We start from the raw sequence: 25,857 nt of genomic DNA, 5'->3' as shown, positions 1-25,857 counted from the left end.
CCTGCAGTCAAATTTGCCTCTATTTTTGTACTTAATTTCATCCCGGGATTTCCCGGGATGTGCAAAAATATCCCGGGATTATTAAACCTTGAAAATTGTCCGGGATCGGAAACAAACCCTAGCTACAGAGTTACCCCCAACTTTCCTGCCACATCAGCAAGACGTGTGTGTGTGTGTGTGTGTGTGTGTGTGTGTGTGTGTGTGTGTGTGTGTGTGTGTGTGTGTGTGTGTGTGTGTGTGTGTGTGTGTGTGTGTGTATGTACACTTGGGTGCGGCGGTGTGCGTTGCTACACTTCCAGTTTTAATTAAACAATGAATATTATCAAACTTAAAATACGTATATACATAATGCAATTTAGATAACATTGAAGCTCAAGTTTATTATTTTGTATCCAAGTACTTTAATTTCATATATTCATGATGTCTAGAATTTTCAACATCACATGCACGGTCACCACCGCCGCCGCCGTGGCTGTACAAAAAGTTCACTTGATTTCATCCGAACAAGGACGAAACGGCGCCTGGTTCCAAATGTCGTCGCTCATACGGGCAGGTTCGTGACGTCATTAACATCGACGGCCACCGTCAAAACGGGACCGTTCCATCAACAGGATGTAAATAACTATATCACAGCGCCACCACCGCGCCACAGCATAACTCTTGCTCGTGCGTCGCTTCCTTCAGATTGCTCCCCTCCACGCCTCCCCTAAAGATGCTCATGGAGGCCGCCCCCCCCTGCCCCCCCCTCTCCAGGAAGCCACAATGCAGCAGGACATCGTGTATCATCTTTATTCATGTAAAGTACACAACAATCATTCCCATGACATTGTTTTGTGGACACTTTAGACAATAAAAGAAAACACTAGACTCCTGGTCACGTGTCAAGCTGTGGGTCATCGGACCGACAGAACAAAATTCAGGCACCGATCACCTTTCGCAGAAATCAAACTTTAAAACACCCAAGACCTGGCTGGCACTCTTGAGCCCCGTCACAGCAAGGTAGCCGTTACCCCAGCAGCGTGCCACGCCGCTTGTTTGGGCTGCCTCGCTGGGCATTACACGGACCTGAACGGGTCTAGTCCCAGCTTGATTTGCCCCGGGGATACATTATCAAGGGCGAGGTGCTGCCGGAAGGGTACAGCCTCGGAAAAGGGTTTCCTGGCAAGTACTTGAACGAGGAGACGCCCTGGGGTGGCTCAGCTTCCAGGATCGACCTGTCATGAGGCGAGGACGGGGCAGACCGAACCTGAGCAGACCGGAGGTTCGGGACAGCTTTCCGCAAGGTAGACTCGGCGACCACCACCACGGAAGCCATCTTGGCGGGGTGGTCTTTGGGGAGAGGCTGAGGGTGCGGGAGTGTGGCGGCGCAACGCAGGCACGGCGGTGATTGGGTGGTGGTCACGATTAACGAAACAAAAGCAGTAGTGGCGGCAGTATTTCACATATTACACAAAACGCCTTCCGTAACCAATACAGACTAAGGCGAGTTTCAAGCAACATGATTACGGTAAAGTCAAGCACAAAGCAATACGGTACTCACAGACGAGCCGGGCAGCGAGGCTGAGCGAGGTCTCCGGGAGACGGCAGGTGACGCTCCGGTGATGGGAATGACGGAGACGGCGTTGGCGGCGGCTGCGGTGGAGACTTGGACAGAATCGGTGGGGGAGACACCGCTGCCCTCACTCTCCTCGCTCCAACCCATAGGAGGAACTTTCGGGTCCGACTTACCAGGGCTGTTCAGATGAAGACATTAGTTACCGCGATCAGGGTTGAGGCAAGACTGTAGAATTGTTATAGAATTGCTGAACAACCATTATTCAACCATATAACCATCCCATACGTAAGCGTCCAGAGTCCTACGAGGAACAACAAGCCATTAACGTCAACCCGTACACACATGAGCGACGAGCACGACAAATTAACAAGCAGAAAGACTAAGACAACGGACCTCTTCCTTCCCTCGGTGCTCATGGCTGCTCCTTCTCCGACGTGAAGCTCAAGACTGCGTTCCCGGCCCCGCCCTCACTGCAACAAGGCTTCGAATCACTCACTCCGCTGCTCGAGCCAATTCTGGTCCCATAACACAGTTCGAGACACCGCAAAGCCTCTCGGTGTCTCGCAGTGTGGCCTTGATCTGAATATATTCCACCCCTCACATCAACCATTTTCAATGGCCGCATAGGAGATCAGTCGGGTTCTCATGTGTTTTTTTGTAGGTTCATGGTACAGAAGAAGGGTCAAACTACCAGAAGGGTCATAAAACTACCCCTGGAAATGCCCCAAACTCCTTCGAAAGCCTTGTCAAATGTGTGTTTCTTAGGTTCATGATACAGAAGAAGGGTCAAACTACCTAAAGGGTCATTAAGCTACTCCTGGAAATACTCAAAATTCCTATGAAAGCCTTTTCAAGTGTGTATGTCTTAGGTTAATGGTACAGAAGAAGGGTCAAACTACCTAAAGGATCATAAAACTACCCCTGGAAATACCAAAAACTCCTACGAGAGCCATGTCAAATACGTTAGCTAGGGCGAAGAAATGGTTAGGAATATTGCCCCTGGCTGCTACGTTTTCTCTTGCTCCAGTTCATCATTTTCAAGGGTAACAACGCTTCAAGAGGAGGGTTAAGTATATTATAAGGTCTAGTAACGGTCCGGCAGACTTTTATTCACAAGTAACATACTCCTCCGCGTGTGTACAAGGAACAAACAGGCTCAGAAGGAGAGTAACAAGTCGGTAACAACACAAAAAAGCTTGCCGTCAACAATATACATATGAATAAATAAATCCTTCCTCACGATAATGTCGGAAAAGTTTAAAGTGCCTCAGATACAATATGAAAATAAATAAATACACTAAAATTTGTAGGGATTCATAAACATCTGATGCAGGACCAAAGGCGGTAAGGAAGAATGGAAGGACGGAAGGAGGAATATGGAACAGGAATTCGTGTCACATAACTTCTGGCTCTCCTATATTCCTTCCCTTCCTTCCATCACACCACGAATTCCTTTTCCATGCTCCTTCCATTTTTCTGATTCAGGACCCAAGAGAGCAGGGGAAGAAAGGAAGGAAGAACGGGAACATGGAAAAGGAATTCGTGTCTTATATCTACCTTCCTTTCGTCCATACTCTTTTCCTTCTCTTCCTTCCATCCCATATCACCACACCAACTTCCTCCTCCTTCACTCCTTATACATTTCTAAGCCACAATCCATTCTTTTAGTCCTTCCTTCACGCTTTATCTTCACACTTTTACCTCCAATCATCTCAGTATCCATCTAACTATATAGTCAGCCACGTCGTCTATCTTCTGCCGTCGGTGTAGGGGTCGAAAAAGTCAATGATGGGATGGTAGCCGTAGTTCACTCTGTCCTCCTCCTCCTGGCTGTGCGGAGGATGTGCTCTCTCGACTTCTTGCGTCCGACTAAAGGCGATGAAACGAGTGAAGGAAATGTTAGGGGTACTTTTACTGGCTGTCTAAAGAGCATAGTGCACTTAGGTTGGTACTGTCAGATGCCTCAGCTCCCCACAACCACTATTTCCAAGTGACACGAAATAGTTCATAAAATAGTGACAGATTTTTTTTTTACTTTAGTTTTTCCATCCTACATTTCTTTCCTTTTCTGCCGATTGTATGTCTTTATCGATTCCTGTCTAAAACAAACATTACATTTCCCTCATTACCCATTCCTTTCCAAGCCACAATATCACTCATTCTTTCACTCTTTCCTTTATACTGTCACCTCCCTTCCTCCTTCCCTCCTATTCCCTCCCTTCCTTTCTCTTCCCTCATCTCTCTCCTTCCTTTCCAAATTCCCACCTCTTCCATCTCTCCCTCAATACATAACCTCCTCCTCCTCTTTCCCTCCCACCTGCTCCCCGTCCCTCATTCTCACCTCCTCCTCCCCCCTCCCTCCCTCTCCACCTTCCCAACTCCTGACCCACCTCTCCCTCCCTCACTCACCTTTTTAACTCGTTCCCCGGGGTGGGGCGGCGCAGCGGGGGGCTGGGGCGGGGTCGGGGGCCGGGGCGTCGGGGATTGGGTGGAACGACGTTGGGGAAGTTGATGGGGCTGAAGGCTGTTGGGAGGGGAGGGGAAAAGACCAAGAGGAGGAGGAGGAGGAGGAGGAGGAGGAGGAGGAAAATAGACAATGCAGGTGGTGAGAAAGGTCAGGAATGAAGAAGGTAAATTAGTGATGCAGGAGGAGGAGGAGGAGGAAGAAAATGTCAGGAATGAAAGCAGTGAAGAAATGTAAGATAAGGAGCGAGGAGGAGAGAGATAAGGAAGAACCACATGGGAGAAGGAGAGAGGAAGAGAGAGATAAAGAAGAACCACATGGGAGAAGGAGAGAGGAGGAGAGAGATAAGGAAGAACCACATGGGAGAAGGAGAGAGGAAGAGAGAGATAAGGAAGAACCACATGGGAGAAGGAGAGAGGAAGAGAGAGATAAAGAAGAACCACATGGGAGAAGGAGAGAGGAGGAGAGAGATAAGGAAGAACCACATGGGAGAAGGAGAGAGAGGAGAGAGAGACAATAGGAAGTGAAAGGTGAGGAAAGGAGGTGAAAGAAGAGCGGGAAATCGCACATTATTAAAAATCAATAAGAAAGCATCAATCACTCGGCTCAATAAAGGCAGTAATAATACGGGAGTCCCCGGAGTATCACAGAAGCATGAGACACGGCCCTGTAAAGTTAAACAAATAAATATCTTACGTAGAAACAACAACAACCAAAATTGTCTTATTACTAAAACAAAACAAAAAAACTTTACAGGAACGAAAAAAAATCAACAAAACCAAACCCAAGCTACGTTTTCTATATTCAAGGCGATAACTGTGATACTCTTAGTTTCCTCTTCATTTGGATGGACAGTTGGCGAAAAGAAAAAAAAAGAAAGAGTAAGATACGTCAATAAACCAATCAGCCACTTTTTTTTTTAATATTTTCTTCGCGTCAAAAAAAAAAAAAAAAAAAAAAAACAATAAAAGCGATGATATTTCTCTTTTACTCGACAACAACACGACACAATCCTCCCTCAAGGTCGTTTCTGCCACTGTGTTACCTGAAGGCGGAATACTTTGGTCCTTGGTCGCTCTGTCACGCGTCAAGGCTTAAGGAGAAAGAGAGTCACAGACGAACAAGAGAGAAAAAAATAATACAGGGATCAAACACAATAATATATACAGACAAAAAACAATAACAGAGAGAGAGAGAGAGAGAGAGAGAGAGAGAGAGAGAGAGAGAGAGAGAGAGAGAGAGAGAGAGAGAGAGAGAGAGAGAGAGAGAGAGAGAGAGAGAGAGAGAGAGAGAGAGAGAGAGAGAGAGAGAGAGAGAGAGAGAGAGAGAGAGAGAGAGAGAGAGAGAGAGAGAGAGACAATAATATATACGAACTTCGGAGAAACAGACACATATGAATAAGAGAGACAAATATAGGGATGAAAACAATTATATATACAAACTTAGAAGACAGACAGACAAACAGACGAACAAGAAAAGCTAATACAGGGATCAAATGCAAGTCTACACACACACACACACACACACACACACACACACGGAAAAAAGAAAAGGAAGAGAGAATGAAAAAAAACATATCAAAGAAAGACAGACGAAAGAATAGTGAATAGCAAAAGAAAACAAAAGAAAGTGGATAAAAGAAGAAAAAAAACACTGATAAGAAACAAGAGAGAGAAGGAACAGAATGACAGAAAGAAAAAGCAAATCAAAGAAAAACAACACAAAAACAATGAATAACGAAAGAAAAAAAGTGGAAAAAACAGGAAGAGGAATAGAGCCCAAACACACAAACAAACAAAAAAATCACAAACAAGAAACAAAGGACAGACAACAACAAGAAAACGTCACCAGTAAGCCAAGCGTCCTGTGTCACTAACCTTCCTCGCTCTCCTCCACCTCCCCCTCACGGCTACCTGGTGCCTCGAGGTCCACCGTGGGCCCGGGGACGACCTGCGAGTGCACGTTGGAGAAAGCGGTGTTCTGGTGGCGGTTCAGCGGCGGGAAGATGTACGCGTAGCCCTGGATGTGGCAGGAACAGCATGTGGGCACCTGACGAAGAGGGAAAAAGTGAGGTTGAGTGAAGGGGGGTTAATATAAGGGGAAAAGAGATGGGAGAAGGGAGGTTGTGGCGTATAGGGGGGTTAATATAAGGGCAAAAGAGATGGGAGAAGGGAGGTTGTGGCGTAAAGGAGGGTTAGAAAAGGGTGAAACGGATGGGGAGGAAGTTTATGACGTATAGTTGAGTTGAAAAGGGTAAAACAGATGGGGAAAGGGAGGTTATGGAGTAAAAGGGGGTTAGAAAAGGGCAAAATAGATGGGAAAAGGGAGTTTATGGAGTAAAGGGGGTTAGAAAAAGGGCAAAATAGATGGGAAAAGGGAGGTTATGGAGTAAAGGGGGGTTAGAAGAGGGCAATAGATGGGGAAAGGGAGATTATGGAGTAAAGGGGGTTAGAAAAGGGCAAAATAGATGGGGAAAGAGGAGGCAATGGCGTATAGGGGTGTTGAAAATGCAAGAGAAAAAGAAAAGGTCAAAAAAAGAATGAAAAAAAAAAAACGCATAAACAAACTCAAACATAAAAAAAACAGCTGAACATACATAAAAAAGCCAGGAACAACCAATGAGATACAGAAAACAAATACAACAACAACAACAACAACAACAGCAGCAGAAACAACTATCACGAGAAAAAGAAAACATCAAGTATACAGACAGGAAAAAAAAAAAAAATCCGAACGCATCACAAATCAAAGAAAATAAGACAACTAACATACATAGACAAGCTAAAAACAAACAAACAAAAATGTGGATAAAAAGAATAAGAATGAACGGATACAAAGAAAACAAGGCAACTGAACCTTCATTGACCAGCTAGAAAAAAAAATAGTGCATAAAAAGAATAAGAAAGAACGCATATACAAACCAAAGAAAATAGGACAACTAAACCTTCATTGATCCGCTAGAAAAACAAACAAAAACAAAAACAAAAAACTCGGAAAAAAAATTAAAGCAGGAAAACGAGGCACTGAATCCAAGGGGCCGCCAGCTTACCTTGAAGATGTCCATGTGCAGACCGCGGCCGTCCTCCCAAGACAGCAAGCGATGGTAGTTGTACACCTGGTTACACGTGGCGCGGTAGTGGTGAGAGACGTAGCTACACGCACCCCCTGGCTTCCTGCACGAGAGGGGGGGGGAGGGGGGGGATGAGTGGTGCGTCGCAGTGGTGGTGGTGGTGGTAGAGCCTGAGTGATGTTAGTGTGTGTGGTGATGTTTTCAGTGGTGGTGTGATGGTCGTGGTGGGGATGTTATGAGTAGTGATGTGAGAGTTAGTGGTGGTGGTGACGTCAGTGGTGGTGTAAGTGTGTGTGGTGATGTGTATTAGTGTGCAGTGATGAAGCGAGTGTTAGTCTTGGTGGTGGGTGGTGATGTTTTGAGTGGTGGTGTGATGGTCGTGGTGGGGATGTTATGAGTAGTGATGTGAGCGTTAGTGGGGGTGGTGATGTCAGTGGTGGTGTTAGTGTTTTTAGTGGTAGTGGTGGTGGGTGGTGATTCAACGTAAAATCACTTAAAAAAAATTCTGATACCTTCATTTCTCTTTCCCAGGAGCGTAAAAATAAGTCCAAGTAAAAGTGATTGGAAAGTGTATAAAAAAAGGAAAGCTGAACCCAAGAACAATTAAAAGCTCCTACCGTGAGAAAACAAAGAACAACAATTATCAAAAATGGCAAAGACGAAAAATGTTAAAAAAATGTAGAAAAAGTAATAAAAAAGTAAACTAAGTCACGAAAACAGAAAACTACAAAATTAAGAGGAAAAGAACAACAATAATATTCAAAAGGACAATGAAAAAAATGCTAAAAAAATGAACGTAGGAAAAAGGAGTAAAAAGCAAAAAATGCAAAAATATAAGTCACGAACAGAAGCTGAAAAAAAATATACGAGGAAGTATCAGACAATCAGACACACAACGCTCTCATCAGACAACCATTAACTTTCTTTACCCTTCAAAACACCAAACACATCCATTTTATTTAGAGTCAGCTTAGAAAACCCTCCATATGTGTTTTTTTTTCTCACTCAAACACGCTATACTTCGATAATTCTTTTTAATCTCTCTCTAAAAACAAAACAAAAACATTACACTTGCCTGGTTTCATCTCGCCATCTCACATATACTTCCTTATCCATATTTCCCCCTTTAATACACATAACATTTCCATTTTCTTTTTATTTTACCCCTGAGACATACCACAAACTCGACCATTTACTATTCCACCATGGACAGATTCATTTACTCTTTAGTCTCCTCTAGCCAAATCACACACCCTTATCCATCTGTATTTTCCCATTTAAACCCACCTCATACTTATCTGTTCATGCTTTTCCCCTGTAATATATCATCTGGCTAACTCAAAGCCACTATTCCATCTATATTTCCATCCCCCATACACACACACCACACTCCATCTGCTCAACTCACAGACACCATCTTCGTTTTTCCTTTCTAAATTCCGCTTATGCCTCATCTAGCTAACTATTCTATTCTATCCATTATTCCATCTCTGTTTCCACCCTTGAGACATACCACACTTCATCTAGTCAACTCACTGGCACTTATCTATACAAGCTTTCCCTCTGTAATATATCGCTTAGGCCTCATCTAGCTAACTATTCTATTCTATTCCATTCTATCCCTTATTCCATCTCTGTTTCCACCCTTGAGACATACCACACTTCATCTAGTCAACTCACAGGCACTTATCTATACAAGCCTTTCCTCTGTAATATATCGCTTAGGCCTCATCTAGCTAACTCAAACCCCACTATTCCACCACTATTTCCACCTCTGATACACATAGCACCCGCGCCTCGCTCCACTCACAGGCATTTCTCCATTCGTATCGTCTGGGAGTACTTGTCCATGTTGACAATGTACTTCCAGTCGCCCTTGGAGTTCCTGGCGCGCTTCGGCCTCGCGTACTTCACCTCCGAGGGACACAGGAACCCGCCGTCCTCCGCGAAATCCCTGTGCGCGTGGTTCTCCGTCCCTTGGCGCCTGGAAGATAAAGGCAAAGAAGACTTAAAATCCTAAACTCAAGAACCTTTACTTGTAGATTTCACCTTTTCTTGATTTTAATGGAAAAGGAACGAATCAATATTTTTATTTATTTATTTCTGAACATTAGTATTGTTTTTTTTTGTGTGTTTTATGGTCTTATTTTAGTGTTTGCTACTTCCACCAATAAATGATAAAGGAAGATTTTTTTTGTTTGAAGTAGAGTATTTTCATTCTTTTATTATTCTGTATCTTTTAGTTTACTTTATTTTTGGTAAAGAAAGCAGATGAAGGGAAGAGAGAGTATGATAAAAGAGCCTACAAAATGCATCTCTTAAGGGGATATGTAAAAGAAGGAAGAAGATTATAAATTTAGTGTGTGCATATTTGTTTTCCTTCCTTCGTGTATGTGAAACGCGTCCCGAGGCTGAGAGAGGCACAAGTCTTTCACCTGTTGCCGAAGTAGTGCTGGAAATTGTACTTGTCCTCCTGCGCCGCCGACACGCCGTCCACGAGGTCATCAGCGCTCTGTGACCTGACCTCCGCCACCATGGTTCGGGCGCGCGAGGGGTCAGTCACCAGGGACGACAGGATGGCCTCGCTGTGGGCGCGGGGAGACATGTTGTTATACTCGGTTCACCTTAACATCGAGAGTAAGCCCCGCCCCCTTAACCATTAGTGTATATATATCATTGGCCAGTCCACAAACACGCCACGCCCCCTCCATGTGATTGGTGGAGGCTGGTTAAACCTTAATGGTGGTTGGTTGGTAGGCATGGCGTAGGTGGGGTTTATTTTCCCCGTTAACTTGAACAGAGAATAATGCATCAACACACACACACACACACACACACACACACACACACACACACACAGGCTCCTCTACTCACTGCGGGTACTTCTCCGTGTCCAGACAAATGTCCTCCGTGTACTTGACGCAGCCCTCCGAGTTACTGAAGGGGTGTGGGCGTGAGGGTGAGCGGGATGGTGGACGGGATGATGGGCGTGGGGGTGGGCGTGAGGGTGGGTGGGAAGGTGGGCGTGAGGGAGGATGGGAGGGTGGGCGTGGGGCGGGTCTTGGTGGGGATGGGCGGGGCGGGGGTCTGTGTGGGGCGGGTGGGCGTTTGGAGGGGGTTGGGGGCGGGTGTCTCGCTCCCCCCGGTGAAGGCCGTTGCCCCGGGGAAGGTCGCTGGGGCCTCGGGGGAGCTTTCTCCGGATTGAAGTCCCCACCGAAGTCACTCTCGAAGTTGTTCTGGAAGCCGAAGTTGCCCCCGAACTCAGTGAAGGTGACGGGCCCGAAGTCCGGACCCACCGTGTTGCTGAAGTCCTCCACGGGGCCCGGGAACCCTGGCGGCGACGGCCCATGGTTGGGGCGGGGCGGGGCGGGGTCCGGGGAGGGGTGGTGGGGCGGGAACTTGACCATCGTGGGGCCGGGCTCGAAGGGCAGCGGCTTCAGGATCTCTTGCGGCAACGGCACCTCTGGGGAGACACGGCGGGTGAGACGGGGGGCGGGGAGGAAAGCACACACCTGAACATCCGTCACCTGCACCAGACTCAGCCATATGTACAGCCAATGCATCTACTCTACGTTATGTACAGCCAACACTTTTTGCATCTACTTCATATACAGTCCCATCACCACTTTGCAGCTCATACTTCCTCCCGCCCTCCGTTGTATGTACAGTCTTTATATGAACTCTAGATACAGTAAACACTTCCTCCCGTCACCACTGCACAACCAAAATTTTTCCCACCATTACTGCATAACAACGTCTCTGAGGTATGCACAGTTGAACCTTCTTCCCATATACTACCTCCACGTACAGGCAACAACTTCTCCCATTCATACGTTACGTTCATCCAGTCCCAGTCATCTCTTTCTTTCTGTAATGCTGAAGCAAGGCTTCCCGTCACGAGGAATATAACTTCTTTTATCACATGTCGTCTGACATGCTTCCACCTTCACCCCTCAATACTTGAATATCATACACGATACAATACCAAGACACGTTGCAAGGCAACAACAAACAAAAACACAAGGCAAGTTAGCCCTTAGACAAACTACAGCACACACAAACACAAAACCATTTAGTGCTACAAAGCTTTCATTACTGTTAAACTTCCTCTACTCCTAGGCAGCACCCAGGCATTAGCAGTCTACTCTATTTCTGATTAACACAAAACGTACCGTGAACACCTGGCGAGGCAGCAGCCAGCAGACACACGCACATGTTACCGGGCAGGAACACGAGCACACGAGGTCACAAAGTCATGCCAGCAGACAGACAGGCAAGCAGGCAGCAAGCACCCCATGACCAACCTACCTGGGGCCTCCACATCACCTCTCCTCCCCTCCCCTCACCATCATCCCACACCTTCACGTAACGCTTTGTGAAAATTTGTCTACACTCAGCCTTTGGGAATTATCTCAGTTTCGATGGTGAATTACAGAGATGGTGAGAACTACAACAGAGTGAGGAAGAGCTGCGATGAGACCCTTACACTGCTCCTCCTCCTCCTCCTCCTCCTCCTCCTCCTATGGTCCCTCTAACCATTACTTTACGGTTCAAAGTGAGGCTCATCAACCTACTTCTGTTGGTCTGGATGCTGGCCTCACCTTGCGGGTTGTACTGCACCTGGGGGACAGACAAGTTAATTAAGGTGCGGGAATAGGATCGGGTTGACCCTTGGAGACCCACTCATTATTTATTTATTCATTTATGTCTATAAAGGATATAGTCTGAAAGAATATGAATGAAATAAAAGTTTAGTTGATGATGATACACACACACACACACACACACACACACACACACACACACACACGTCAATGAAGTAATTTGCAGTAACTTTGAAATTATAATCTGGAGAGCAAAACAACACTTGAATAATACCTTGAATAATAAAAAGGGACACAGCAGGAACGAGACCATAAATAATAGTAATAATGATGATAATAATAAAAATAATAATAATACGTCACACGGACATGCCTCTCACCCCATGACAGACGAACCACAGACATGCAAGAATTGATTTGTGAATTCCTCGAGTGAAAAGTGAGAAAAATGAAAACATGCGGGAAGGCGAGGAGGTGACTGTGGGGTGAAGCAATGGGGAAGAGAGAGAGAGAGAGAGAGAGAGAGAGAGAGAGAGAGAGAGATTTACTATGTGTGGCGGGGAGGTGGTAATTATTAGATGATAAGAAGGAAAGGGAAGACTGCGAAAAAAAAAAAAAAAGCGAGAGGAAGAGGAATTTGAGTGGACAGAAAGGTGAGGAATTAAAAGATAACACGAGTGAAGAAAAAGGAATTAAAGATAGGCTAAACAAAAGGGTTGAATGTATGGGGGAGAGGATGGGAGAGAGAAGATGTGAAGAGAGAGCATACTAGGGAAATAAACAGTGAGAATGTGAGAGAACAGGAAAGGTAGAGAAAGAAAGAAAGAAAGGGGAGGAAAGAAAGAATGAAAATTGATGAAAATATAAAAAGGGCAGGTGAAGACAAGGGAGAAATAGGTCAAGAAAAGAAAGGGAGGATAAGGAAGCAGTAAAGGGAGGACAAAAGATAGGGTGAATAAACTTGGGAGAGGTAAAAGGGAGGGGAAAAGAAGGGAAGAGAAGGGAAGGGAGAGGGTTAGAGGTAGGGGGGTGGGAGGAAATAATCAGATATCGAGAAAAGGAAGGGGAGAGGGTGAGAGAGTAAAGGGCGGAGAAAATAAGAGGTAAGTATGCTTGGGGGAGGTTAAAGGGAAGAGAAAAGAAGGGAAGGGAAGGGAAGGGAAGGGAAGGGAGGAGAGGTAGGGGGAAGGGAGGATATAATCAGATGGCGAGAAAGGAAGGGGAGATAAGGAGAGAGTGAAGGGCGGAGAAAAGAGGGGGTAAGTATGCCTGGGGGAGGTTAAAGGGAGGTGAAAGGAAGGAAAAGGAAGGTAGGAGAGGGGAGGTAAGGGGGTAAAGTGGGAGAAGAAGAATCGGAAGAGTAATCAGATATCGAAGACTGCCATAAATCAAGTGGAAGCCAATTGTGTGAAGGTTGACCGCATTACACACTGAAGATATAAGACTCTCTCTCTCTCTCTCTCTCTCTCTCTCTCTCTCTCTCTCTCTCTCTCAGGTGGAGCACTCACGTGGAACCTCGGGTAGGGGTTGTTCCGGCGTGAGGTGGCGGGGAACTGGCTGGAGCGGCGGGGGGGCTGGGGGTGGGGGGGAGGGAGGCGTGGGTTGGAGTTGGGGTGGCGGTGGGGGGGTGGGGCTTGGCGCAGCTGGGGGGGCATCCGAAGAGGTCTGGGCCCCTGCAGGATGACAATGGGCTCGAGATAATAAGGTAAGGCATGTGATAAGGTTTGTACCCCGGTTCGAATCCGTGTCCGACTCCCTTTTCGAACGTTCTATGACACGACTCGTTAAAATCATCGAAGACACAAGCACCGAAGAAAAGTAAATAATATGACCGTTTGGAAGTAATGAATGACTGACTTAAAGATAATTGTACAAATGATAAGAAAAAAACATTGGCTCGACTCGCTTTTCGAACATTTTATAATACACTTGACTTTAAAATCATCAATCACAAAAAAAACGAAGAAAAGCAAAGACTCTAACCAACTGGTAGCACTGAATAACAAAAGAAAGAGATTTGAAAATATGACAAAATAGTGGATGTACAATATATAGAACAAAACAACGTCATTCAAGGGTCACAGCACACACCAGCACGCCATCTGTCGGTTGATACAAGAACTATCACTACCTGCCTCCGCCTCGTACACCGCCTATATCAGTCCCTAGGCACACCGCACCAAAGGGTTCATTATGACTTAAAAACTACTTCCTAACAGTCAATTAGTATAAGTCAAAGCCTACTCGTCAAGGGCCATTCACTTAGGTCTACCGCAAAAGCTACTTACAAATGTTCCTCGTAATTAAGACCCATGAAAGACTACACGGTTAAAGAAGAGGACTCACAGAGGTCTTGTGGCTACTCGTGATCGCTGCTCATTTAGGACTACACACACACGCTCACCGCTGTCAAACACCATCGAACACTACTGCCTGGCCTGCCCCACTGTTCGTGGATTGCTACCCCAGGGACAGCCGCTGGATGCTGTCTGCCGCCACCTCCTTGACCACGACTCTCTTGATGTAATCCTGGTGCGCCACCCTCGATTTGGGGGGTTTTCATAGTTGTGTATGTGTGTGTGTGTGTGTGTGTGTGTGTCCATTGGTTTAGCTAAAATCTGCCCTTGATCACAATTGTATTTAACTGATCTTGTACATAATGTCTGTGGCTATTGCCTAATAAATTTATCAAACAACAACAACAACAACACACAGTTTCACTCACAACGGGGCAGACGGAGCTACTCGAAATATCTAAGGTCACATTCTTAAACATTTCAGACCAAGCACGCACACATTTAACAAGGCTTTCGTATAGTCGCGCCTACGATATGTTGTATATATGATGGTGTAGTCGCGCTTACGATGTGTTGTATATAAGATGGTAACTAATGACTATGATGGTGAGTCGCGCCTACGATGTGCTGTATGGTAACTAATGACAGATAAGATAGTAACTGTAATGGTAGGAAATGTATGTGAGGAGTTAAGAGGAAGTGAAGTATGTGAGGAGTTAGGAGGAAGTGTGGTGGGGCGGCGATGGGCGCCTCAGAGTCCCTGAGTCAGCGCGTAGACGCCGAACTCAGCATAATCGTCAGATAATCAAGAACAGTGAATGATGTTATGCCTGACCCAAGGGTCAGATACGGTGCCATAGCAAGGCTTGCTTCAGGCGAGGAGGACAGACGCTAGGCGAGAAGACGAGAGGCAGGAGCGTGAGGCTCCTACCCGTGGTAAGGAGACGAGAGTCAGGAACGAGCGCAAGGCTCGTACGGCGTATGACGAGGCTATTATTAGACCCCTCAATAATTGTGAGTATCATAAGTTTAATGTTGTGTCATAGGATAAGGTGGCATTTGGTGTATTTGATGTGACTGCAGTAATCGTATTGTGTTGATTGACACGTGTTGATGAGTTGTATTATTTTACCTCACTCAGGTTTACACGCATATTAAAAGCGAGTAAAGCAAGACGGGTCTTCTGATTTATCCTGCCCAAGCCACCATAACGCGGATACACATGGGAACCCGAGTGATCTGTATTGCGGCCTCTGGGAATAGTTGAGATGTGAGAGGCGGGAGCGTCTGAGAATACTGATGAAGGGAGCCGCACGGAAGCGATTGGCGTGATGACTCTCGTTTGAGGACTGACATCAATTCTTAACGTTATTGTCAAACTCCAAATACGCTGAGGCAACACCAAGCTAAGTTAAGGCTAGGCGTGAGGACAGACATCAGTGCTCCAGGGAATGTCATGTCCCCTTCGTAAGCTAATGGGCTAATGGTTGACGTTTTGAAAAAGAAAAAGGACGTCTTTTTGAGGGAGGAATTACCAATGACGTTGCAAAATAATGGACATCTTTCTCAAGGAGGCGTTATCGAGCAGCCTCCTTGACTCACCAGGGGCTGCGGCCTCCCCGTGAAGATCATGCCAATCATCTTCTCCCGGATGTCGTCCACGCTGTCCCGCCGCCGCATGCTGATGAACGCCTCGGCCACCGGCGCCGGCATCAGCTTCTCCACCTCGTCGTCCGTCGCCGCCACCGCCTCGTCCAGCCGGTCCAGCGTGAGTTCGTACCCTGAAGAAGGCGCCGACGGTGACACAGACAGACACAGACGACGAGACAGACAGTAGACCAAAGAGGCAGAGACTAACATACAGGTACCGGTAGATATCCATATACACAAACAAACAAACAAACAACACAAAACAAACAGGTATAAAGAAAGACAGACAGACTGAATGAAACACACACACACACACACACACACACACACACACACACACAGACACACACACGTACAAGCACAAACCAAACATGCGCAGGGAAAGTGACACAGACAGACAGAATGACACACACACACACACACACACACACACACACACACACACACACACACACACACACACACACTTACTACCGACGGAACGTTCTGACTCATTTATCACATCTGAAAGCCCACATTTGAAGCTTAAAACCGTAACGATGGATCTCTCTCTCTCTCTCTCTCTCTCTCTCTCTCTCTCTCTCTCTCTCTCTCTCTCTCTCTCTCACCAGCAGCCTCCGCGGCCCTTATAAGTTCCTCCGCCGGGGACAGCACCGTCGAGTTATCATATTTTTCCTCCTCCTCCACCTTCACCGCCTCCGCCGCCGCCTCCTCCGCCGCCACCGCCGCCGCCGCCACCACCAGGAAGAACCACTGAGGGAAAACGGGACAAGTGATGCCTGAAGGGGTGGGGAAAGTATATGGGAAAGGAGAGGGGTGAAAAACATGGGTGGGGTGTGAGAAAGTGCAACAGAATAGAGGATAAAGAGAAAGAAACGGGAGTAGACACAGAGGATAAAATAGAAGCAGAAACAAAGGATAAAAAAACAGAAGCAGAAACAGAAACAAAAGATAAAACAGAAACAAACAAAAAGGATAAAAATAAAACAAGCAGAAACAAAAATAGAAAACGTTAACAAAAAATAAAATGAAAATGCAAGTTGTGTTAATGGGATAATGAAACCTTAAAACATATACAAAAACAAAACAAAAAAATAATAGGGAAGTAATAACAGGAGAAATAAAAGAAAAGTGTAATTATAACGACTCATTCCACAGTCACAAATAGAAAGACAAATTAAGTATATAAAGGAATGCAATATAATGTTAATGAAAAGATGACAACCGGCGCTTCAAAACATGTATTAAAAGTGTATTACGATGAGAGATTAATGAGAAATGAACGTATATGTGGCAACCGACGCTTCTAACTAATAATAAAATAGTGTAAAAAGGTGGAATGGCAGAGAGAGAAGCGAGAGAGATAAAAGATGAATGATTAATTATGGTAATGTCCCGACACTTGATGATATGAAGAGATTAACTGAATGAAAGGTTAAATGAGAAATGAAAAGCAGCGGTGAACGAATGATGCTTTTAAAAGGAAATATAATCTTGTACGGTAATATCTTTTGGCCACTCTTTTAGTCTTTTTTTATTATAGGGGCAGTGATTAGCGGGATTTTTTTTCTTCTCATTATTATTATTATTTTTTTTTTTTGCCCATGAGATGTTTCCTTTACGTAAAAAATGCAACAATAATAAACCAATAACAACAACAACAACAACAACGGCCTCAGGGTATAAACTGTGTGATGTTAATATTTTATTGAGAAGAAAGAATCGTTAGTCGTGTCTCAGTAAAAAAAAAAATATATATATATATATATATATATATATATATATATATATATATATATATATATATATATATATATATATATATATTCTTTTGAAATTTAATCGAACACAAAAACAACAACGAAAGATACAGAAAACAGAAAGAGTGGGGAAAACAAACAAATGCTTTAGAAATATAACTAAATAAACACAACAAAAAAAGATAGATACGAAAAACAAAACAAAATAAAGAATGGGAGAAACAAGGATAGATACACAGAAAAGAAGATATGATACATGAAAACACAGCAACCACAATATAAAACACCACAAACATGAATATAAAAAAATCATACAAAAAAACAGGAAAAAAAATACAAACAAGAAAAGTCGTGGAAAGGGAACATTAAAAAAGGGAAAAAAGAAAAAAACACAGCACAAAACACCACAAAAATGCATTAAAAGACGTAAAAAAAAGGAAAATATTGAAGAGAGAGAGAGAGAGAGAGAGAGAGAGAGAGAGAGAGAGAGAGACAAACAGACAGACAGAGAGGGCAACAAATTCATCCTTGCCACCGCCGAGTCTCCTAACAGTCTGGAGGCCAACGCGTGACTCACCAGGAGGGTTGAGGACATGATGAGGTCTTGGCGTGCCGCGTGTCGTTCCCGCGTCCTTCACGTCGCCATCTGGAACAACGACAATGGCTATCACGTCTGCTGCCTTGACTTCCTAACATGCGAACCACAAAGGACATGCAGGGGGTCATATTTTTAAACATTTTTTCGCCCCAGCACACACGGGAAAGGGAATAATCGGGTTCTAATGAGAGCTTTTAGGTTCATGGTGCAGAGGTTCTTGTCAAACTATCACTAGGCTCATATAACTACCCATGGAAATACTAACACAACCTCTAAGAAACCCTTGTCAAACTATCATTAGGCTCATATAACTACCCATGGAAATACTAACACAGCCTCTGCGAAACCCTTGTCAAACTACCACTAGGCTCATAAAACTACTCAAGGAAATACTAACACAACCTCTATGAAACTCTTGTCATACTATCACTAAGCTCATAAAACCACCCTGGGAAATACTAACAAATTTGTCAAACTATCACTAAGCTCATAAAACTATATACCCAGGGAAATACTAACACAGCCTCTACGAAAACCTTATCATACGTGGGTGTGTAAGCTTCAAAATGTTAAGTGTTAGGCGAAGATAGGCCGGAGAGTCATCGGGGCAAGACAGTGACGTAAGGATCTCACACGCCCCTTCACCCTCCCTAACCACAGTCTCCTCCGTCTTCCGTCTCTTCTTTCCTCTCTCGCCCCGACCTTCACATCCTCAATCATCGGTGGACCAATTCCTCGCGTCTGTGACCTAAATACCCCACCTACTCAATGGCTTTCACTGCAGCTTTCAACCCAACTTTACGGGCCTTTAAGATTCCGTTTGTGGTGTCCGGTGTAACTTTCAGCCTCTCTTAACGGGTTCGAAGTCCTCTCTGTGGTGTTCTGTGCAACTTTCAACTTCTCTCTGTGGGCCGAAGACTGATTTTTGTGGTTTTTGTGAAGTTCCAACGTTACTTTTAGGTACCGGAAGTTAAGTTTGTGTTGCTTCTACGTGTTTTTGTTATGAAGTCTGCAACTGTTTGTATCTTATCAATCACAAGGGTTTAAGGCTTATTGGGTTGATCTTATTGATATATTCGATGTTTATATTTTCTTATTTACATACTTAATATTTATATACTTAAAGTCGCAAGCATTGTTCCATTAAAACCTAAAACTACAGAACATCATGAAGGAAACCTCTCTTTTCTTTGCTACATGTTAAGCCTTTTTCCTTTGATCGACTGTTTTTTTTTCCTTAAGCCGTAAACATTTCTCCACTAAAAGCTAAAAAAACAAACCAACAGAACACTATCATAGAAATCTCCATCTTTTTTGCTTTATCTTCAAACTTTTTGCCACTAAACGCTAACATCATTGAACACCATGGAAAAAAAAAACTCCCCTCTTTTTGCTATATCATGAAGCATTTCTCCACTAAAAGCTAAAAACCACTCAACACTATCAATAAATCTTCATCTTTTTGCTACATCTTCAATCTTTCTCCTCTCCTCCACTGTTTTCTTCACGGTACTTTGATGGTTTTATTGATACGATCTTGCCTATATACTTGTCTTCATGGCCTCTAAGTCGTAAGCATATCTCCACAGAAAGCTAAAACCTGAACATCATGAAAGAAATCTCCACTACTTTTCCTATATCTTCAACCTTTCTCCTTTTCTCGACGACTTTCTTGACGGTACGTTGAGGCATCTTTCACCGCCGCCGTGGCATTCCCTGTACCCAACGCGTCCCGGGAGAAAGGGAACAGGTAATAACGGGCCGAGGGAGTGCAGGTACTACCCCACACAGGCACCTCAATCCATCACGCTGCATCCGTCCCCGCCAATGCTACACACACTCCCTCAACACGCGATGCAGCAAGATGAAGGGAAGAAAAAGACGTTGCGGTGGAACTTTATTGGATATTCGAGAATCCACGGCATAAAATTTGAGTGTTTGCTTGTTTTCTCTTTCTGCGTTGACGCATATGAAAGAGGGAAAGATTACACGGTGCTTGAGTGCCTAACAACCGCCTGCAAGATATTCACTGACTTTAACTTAAATTGGTAACTAGTGGAGCTGCGTTAAGAGTATAATGAGTGTTTTCCGGGGCAAGAGGAGGCAGACTAAAGGGGCTATTACACTGGGCAAATTTTCCGTGGATCTTCAGTCAGACCACGATTTCCGCTGGCGTGGTTCTCATATTTTCGTGGTTTTCTGACGTGTCCACGATCTTCCGAAGCTACGGTAGATTTCTCCGAAGGACGACGGTATTACTCACCATCATCATCAGCGGCAATAACAAGAAACAAATGAGAATTACGCTAGCGGAAATCCTGGTTTGACTGCATGAAGATCCACGTAAAATTTGCCCAGTGTAATAGCCCCTTGATACTTTAAAGAAAATAAGGGTAAAAAAAAGCCCGCTTCATGTTGCCCCCACAAAGAAAACAGAAGTTGGGGAAGGTTGAAGAGCGATCCTTAAGAAACATCATAATAACTCAGCCTTCGTCAACACAGATTGGGTATCTTATCAAAAAGCAACTTAACCTGACAATACCCTAACTATCCATTAACCTTAATATGGCTTGCTGCTACAGACCTAGATAGCTTTTGAGAGGACAGTCGGAGCCGAAATCCCTATAGCAATCTTCTAACGTCAGAAATATAACTATCAGATTGAGGGAAGGAGAGGAAGATCATAATTATATAGTTTCCTTCTCTCTAATCTACATCATTCTCTCACAACAACCTGATCCACTAACCTCAACTTCAATCATTAGTACAAGAAAGTGAGGCATTGAGAGTAAAAGAGGTTGCAGGATGGTTATGGGTTGATTGCAGGTTGTTGAACCATTAGCACTAAGAGACGTCGTTATGAATCTGGGCCTCACTACGGCAGCGCCTCCCCCACACCTGACCCCCATAATCTACCTGTGCTATGACGTCAAAGTGAAATATGAAGGTGTGATGATTAAGACGTTTCCCCGCCAGGTGTGTGTGAGAATATCCACCATTACCTGTAGAAAGTCGACCTCATACACACACACACACACACACACACACACACACACACACACACACGCGCGCGCGCGCGCAATAAGTAAGACGCTTTCCCATTGTACTAATTAGAGAAGATTTACTTGCCTTACCTTTCTCTTCCCACTAATTACTCTCTCTCTCTCTCTCTCTCTCTCTCTCTCTCTCTCTCTCTCTCTCTCTCTCTCTCTCTCTCTCTCTCTCTCTCTCTCTCTCACACACACACACACACACACACACACACACACAGGTAATACAACAACAGGTGACGTGTTTATCTAGGCTCGGTTCCTCCTTTCCCTCCCTTCCTCCCTCCCTCCTCGCTAACTTTCCTCCCTTCTTTCCTTCACACTTCCGTCCTCTGCACACCCCCTTCGTCCTTTCCTCCCTATCTCCCTTCTCCTCTAACTGTTTCCCTTTAATTTTTTTTCTCTCTTTCTTACTTGCTTCCTTTTTTTTGGTCTCCCTTTTCACTTGTCAAGAGGTACTATTATTCCCTCTCTCCTCTACGTCCCTTCCTCCCTGTATTCCTTCCCCAATCTCTGTCTCCCTTCACTCTTTTTTTTTATTCCTCATTCTTAGTCACCTTTTTTTTTTTTTTGTCTTCCGTTTCACTTGTCAAGAGAAAGCAATGTTTTTCCTTTGACTTCTTGACTAAAGGTTTGTATAAGAAAGGTTATTCGACTACTACTACTATTACTACTACTACTACTACTACTACTACTACTATTACTACTACTACCCCCTTCATGTACGTTTATGTTTTTGTGTGCGTTACGTGAGTTTTTGTTGGAGGTTGTGTGCACGCTATGGACGGGTTGGCATGGGAGGAAGAGGAGGAGGAGGAGGAGGAGGAGGAGGAGGAGGCTAAGGTTCACTAACTCTCCTTCTGGCTCCGTTGTAGCTGCCTGGAGGCGTCGGGGGTGGGTGGGGGGGGGTAAGGGAGGAAGAGGAAGGAGGGAAGGAAGGAAGGAGGGAAGGAGAGAGGGAAAAGTTAAGTTTCCTTCGACTCTCCAGCTCCCTAACATGACGTGGGGGAAGGGAGGGAGGGAGGGAGGAAAGAGAGGGTAGAGGAGGAGGAAAGATGGAGAAGCTTTTTTCCTCCACCCCTCCAGCATCCTCTTAATGATATAGGGTGGTGGGGAGGTAACTGAGGGGGGAGAGGAAGACTGGAGGAGGAAATAAAGAGGAAAAAATTCTACCTCCATGGTTACCTCCAACCCTCTAGTCTTTGTTGACAGGACAAGGTGAGAGAAAGGAGGAGGAGGTGCAAGGAGGTGAGAGAAAGGAGCAGAGGAGAGAAAGATGGAGAAAGGAGAGGGGAAGAAAGGAGGAGGTGAGAGAAAAGAGGAGGAGAGAGAAAGGAGGAGGTGAGAGGAAGGAGGAGGGGAGAGAAAGGAGGTGAGAGAAAGAAGGTGAGAGAAAGGAGGTGGGAGAAAGGAGGAGAGGAGAGGAGGGAAGAGGCGAGAGTGGAGGAGATAATTCGATAAGGAAGAGAAGAAGCAGCTATAAAGTTTCCTCCAAGCATCCAACATAACAGGGGTGGAGATGAGGGGCGGGTGAGGGAAGGGTGAAGGAAGGGTGAGAAAGAATGAAGGAAGGGGGTGTGGAAGAATGGTGAGGGACGAATGAAGCGTGGGGTGAGGGTGTGAAGGGGGTAAGGTGTGCCGGTAGGGTGAGGGGGGGTGAGGGGTGCAACACGTGCCGCACCTGCCAGTCAGCTACACCTGTGGCGGGGCGGGTCGGAGGTGCTCGGCGCGCTGACTCGGAGCAACAGGCGCCGTTATGTGGACCTGCGCGGCGGGGGAGTCACCTGGCGGGGCTGCGCGGAGGTTTCGGCGCGCAAGAGAAGGGTAGAGGTTCCGGACTTCCCCACCGTTTTCCCTAGACTCCCCCCAGTAAACAGGCTTCAGTCCCACCTCTAATAGGCTTCAATCCCTCCCAAAAATAGGCTTCGGATTTCCCCAACACTTTCCTTAGACTCCCTGTACAATACAAGCTTTAGTTTCGCATTCTCAGACGCTCCCGGCTCTCACGTCAACTATGTTTTAAAGACCGCAAAGGAGATTAATCGGGTTTTCATGCGTGTTTTTTTACATTCATGGTACAGAAGAAGAGTCAGTCTACCACTAGGGTCATAAAAGAACTCCTGGAAATGCCCACGACTCATACGAAAGCCTTGTCGTAAGGTTGGGCGCAGGAGTGTTTAAGTATATGACCCTCAGTCCCTCTTCTAGACAGCCTTCAGTCCCTCCCCTAAAAAGACTCTAGACTTCCCAGAATTTTCCCTTGACTCCCTTTACTACACAGGCTTCAGTCCCTCACTAAACAGCCTTCAGTCCCTCCCTTAAACAAACATCACTTTTCTAGTATTTTCCTTAGACTCGCCTCACTATGTATATAGGCTTCAGTCCCTCCTCACAGCAGGCTTTCCCCATTTACACATGCTTCCCCTTTCAACATTAATTATTCAAGTTTCCCCCACAGTCAGCCTTCACGCTTTCCCCACCTTAGTCATTAAGAACATAAGAACATAAGGCCTGGAACTGTTTCCTCTACTGTAAAAAAGAAAAACCAACCCTTTCCCTAAATAGTCTGATGGGAAACACACGCCCCTCTGTTTGCCTTCGCCGCCCGGGCCTGAGCAAATACTACTACATCAGCCTAAGCACCATTTCTCACCCCATAAATCAAGCACATTTGCCTGTAAGCTCCCCTTAATGAAGAGCCCCGTTCCAGACACTGTTATGGCATACCCGCCGACGCCCCCTCACCCCCTTGCCTCCCTCCACCCGCGGCCACTGTCTTTTGGCTTGTTACGCGGACTGAGCTACAACGGGAGAGAGAACCCATGGCGCTGAGGAGGAAGAAGAGGAGGAGGACTGTAAGAAGAAGGAGGAGGAGAAGGAGGAGGAGGAAGGCAAGGAACGGAGAGAAATGAGGAGCGAAGAGAGAGGGAAGGAGGGAATAATCCTTCTCAGGCATCTCACGTTTTTTCCCTCCCTCTTATTCCACTTTCTTCTCCTCCTCCTCACCCTTATCTTCCTTCCTCCTCCTCCTCCTCCTCCTCCTCTATCCTCTACACGCCTGAGGGAGGAAATAAGAAATAATAATACACCGCACTTCACAACGACACAAAAGGAGAGAGAAAAAAAATCGCAACACACTCGAATGCAAAAATGTGTTCGTCGGAGTCCAGCGTGATATCGTTTGGCTGTGTCTGTCTGTCTGTATCTGTCTGTTTGTATCTGTCTGTCTGGGTGTTTGGCTATGAGTGTTTGCCTGCTTGTTTGTACCGATCTGCTTGACTGTGTATGTGTGTGTATTTGTGTGTGTGTGGATGTCATCGTTTTGAGATTGAGATGCTAATGATGTTACGTGTGTGTGTGTGTGTGTGTGTGTGTGTGTGTGTGTGTGTGTGTGTGTGTGTGTGTGTGTGTGTGATGCTCTCTTTCCGTGTCTGTTTATGTTTCTTTATGGGTCTGTTTGTATAGGTATGAAGGTCACCCCATGAGTCAAAGCGCTCGTTTGTGTTTGTTTGCGTGTGTTTGCGTGGGTGCGTGCGTGCGTGAGTGAAGCCTGAGACGAGTGGGTGTGAGAGGAAAGTGGGTCACATGCCCTGGGGACCCACTGAGCCACATTCTGAACGTGAGGTGTGGCGGGATGACGGTGGTGGAGAGTAACAGGTGGCGGCGGCAGGTGCGAAGGTGGAGGTGGTGGTGGTGGTGGTGGTGTGGGGGAAAGAGGAATGAGAGTGATGTTGGTGGAAGATGGGGGGAGAACGAAGGAGGGGAAGCAGGAAAGAAGGGAAAGAGAGATTATGGGGGAAAGAGAAGGAAGGAAGCAAGGAAGGAAGGGAAAGGGAGATTGTGGGGGAAAGACAAGGAAGGAAGGAAGGAAGGAAGGAAGGAAGAGAAAGTGAGAGAAGGAAGGGGTGAAGATGAAGGGAAGGAGGGAAAGAGGTGGTGGTGGTGGTGGTGTGAAGGGGAAGGAGAGGAAGAGCAGTGGTGTTTGTGGTAGATGGAGGGAAAGGAGGAAACGGAGGGAAAGCAGGGGAGATGGTGATCATGACGTTGCTGGGAAAAAGGAAGAGAAGTGATGGTGATGGATGGAGAGAAAGGAGAAGCAGGGAAGAAGGGAAAGAGAGATTGCGTTGGTAGTGGTGGTGGTGGATGGAGGAGAGAAAGGAGGGGAAACTGGGAGGAAGGGAAAGAGACGGTAGTGGTGATGGTGGTGCATATAGATACGGAGGGAAGGAAGGAGTGAAGATGGAGGGAAGGAAGGGGTGAAGATGAAGGAGAGAAAGGGGTAAAGATGAAGGGAAGGAAAGGTTGTGTAAAAGGAGAGAAGGAAGGGGTTAAGATGGAAGGGAAGTAAAGGGAATGAAGGGAAAAGAGAATAAGGAAACCAGAGACTCCAGAGAGGAAAGGAAGAGAGAGGAGAGAAACGAATGGAGGGAGGGAGGAAAGAGAGGAGGGAAGGAGAAAGAAAGGAAGGAAATGGTAATGGTGGTGGTGGTGATGGAAGATAGGAATGGAGGAGAAAAGAAGAAAATAAAGGAGAAAGGAAGAAAGAGGATGAGATAAGAGAGAGAGAGAGAGAGAGAGAGAGAGAGAGAGAGAGAGAGAGAGAGAGAGAGAGAGAGAGAGAGAGAGAGAGAGAGAGAGAGAGAGAGAGAGAGAGAGAGAGAGAGAGAGAGAGAGAGAGAGAGAGAGAGAGAGAGAGAGAGAGAGAGAGAGAGAGATAGAGAGAGAGAGAAAGAGAGAGGAAACCAAGACAACAAAAGGGAAGAAGGAAGAAAGGAAGAAGAGGATGAGGAAGAGAGAGTCAAGGATTAC

At 45.6% G+C, this 25,857-nt stretch overlaps 1 protein-coding gene across 4 annotated transcripts in view; it reads right to left on the bottom strand.

Annotated features, from left to right (window-relative positions):
• Positions 1-773: 773 nt before the first annotated feature.
• Positions 774-25,857, bottom strand: part of LOC126995930 (uncharacterized) — a 272,074-nt gene continuing 246,990 nt past the window's right edge. For 2 of the 4 annotated variants that reach the window (XM_050855828.1, XM_050855827.1), the window contains 14 exons: positions 17,978-18,046; positions 16,249-16,393; positions 15,593-15,771; positions 13,202-13,366; positions 11,664-11,709; positions 9,964-10,552; positions 9,525-9,674; positions 8,900-9,073; positions 7,069-7,192; positions 5,897-6,068; positions 3,965-4,079; positions 1,949-3,424; positions 1,541-1,733; positions 774-1,342 (listed from right to left, as the gene is read on the bottom strand). In XM_050855828.1, coding sequence (XP_050711785.1) covers positions 3,304-3,424; positions 3,965-4,079; positions 5,897-6,068; positions 7,069-7,192; positions 8,900-9,073; positions 9,525-9,674; positions 9,964-10,552; positions 11,664-11,709; positions 13,202-13,366; positions 15,593-15,771; positions 16,249-16,393; positions 17,978-17,995 — 1,998 coding nt within the window. In that variant the 5' untranslated portion in view covers positions 17,996-18,046 and the 3' untranslated portion in view covers positions 774-1,342; positions 1,541-1,733; positions 1,949-3,303. The remainder of the gene's footprint in view (positions 1,343-1,540; positions 1,734-1,948; positions 3,425-3,964; positions 4,080-5,896; positions 6,069-7,068; positions 7,193-8,899; positions 9,074-9,524; positions 9,675-9,963; positions 10,553-11,663; positions 11,710-13,201; positions 13,367-15,592; positions 15,772-16,248; positions 16,394-17,977; positions 18,047-25,857) is intronic. The other 2 variants (XM_050855831.1, XM_050855829.1) reach the window with 2 other exon arrangements.

The sequence above is a fragment of the Eriocheir sinensis genome, chromosome 9, assembly GCF_024679095.1.
Source record: "Eriocheir sinensis breed Jianghai 21 chromosome 9, ASM2467909v1, whole genome shotgun sequence".
Taxonomy (NCBI): domain Eukaryota; kingdom Metazoa; phylum Arthropoda; class Malacostraca; order Decapoda; family Varunidae; genus Eriocheir; species Eriocheir sinensis.
This window is presented reverse-complemented; position numbering and strand designations above follow the sequence as displayed.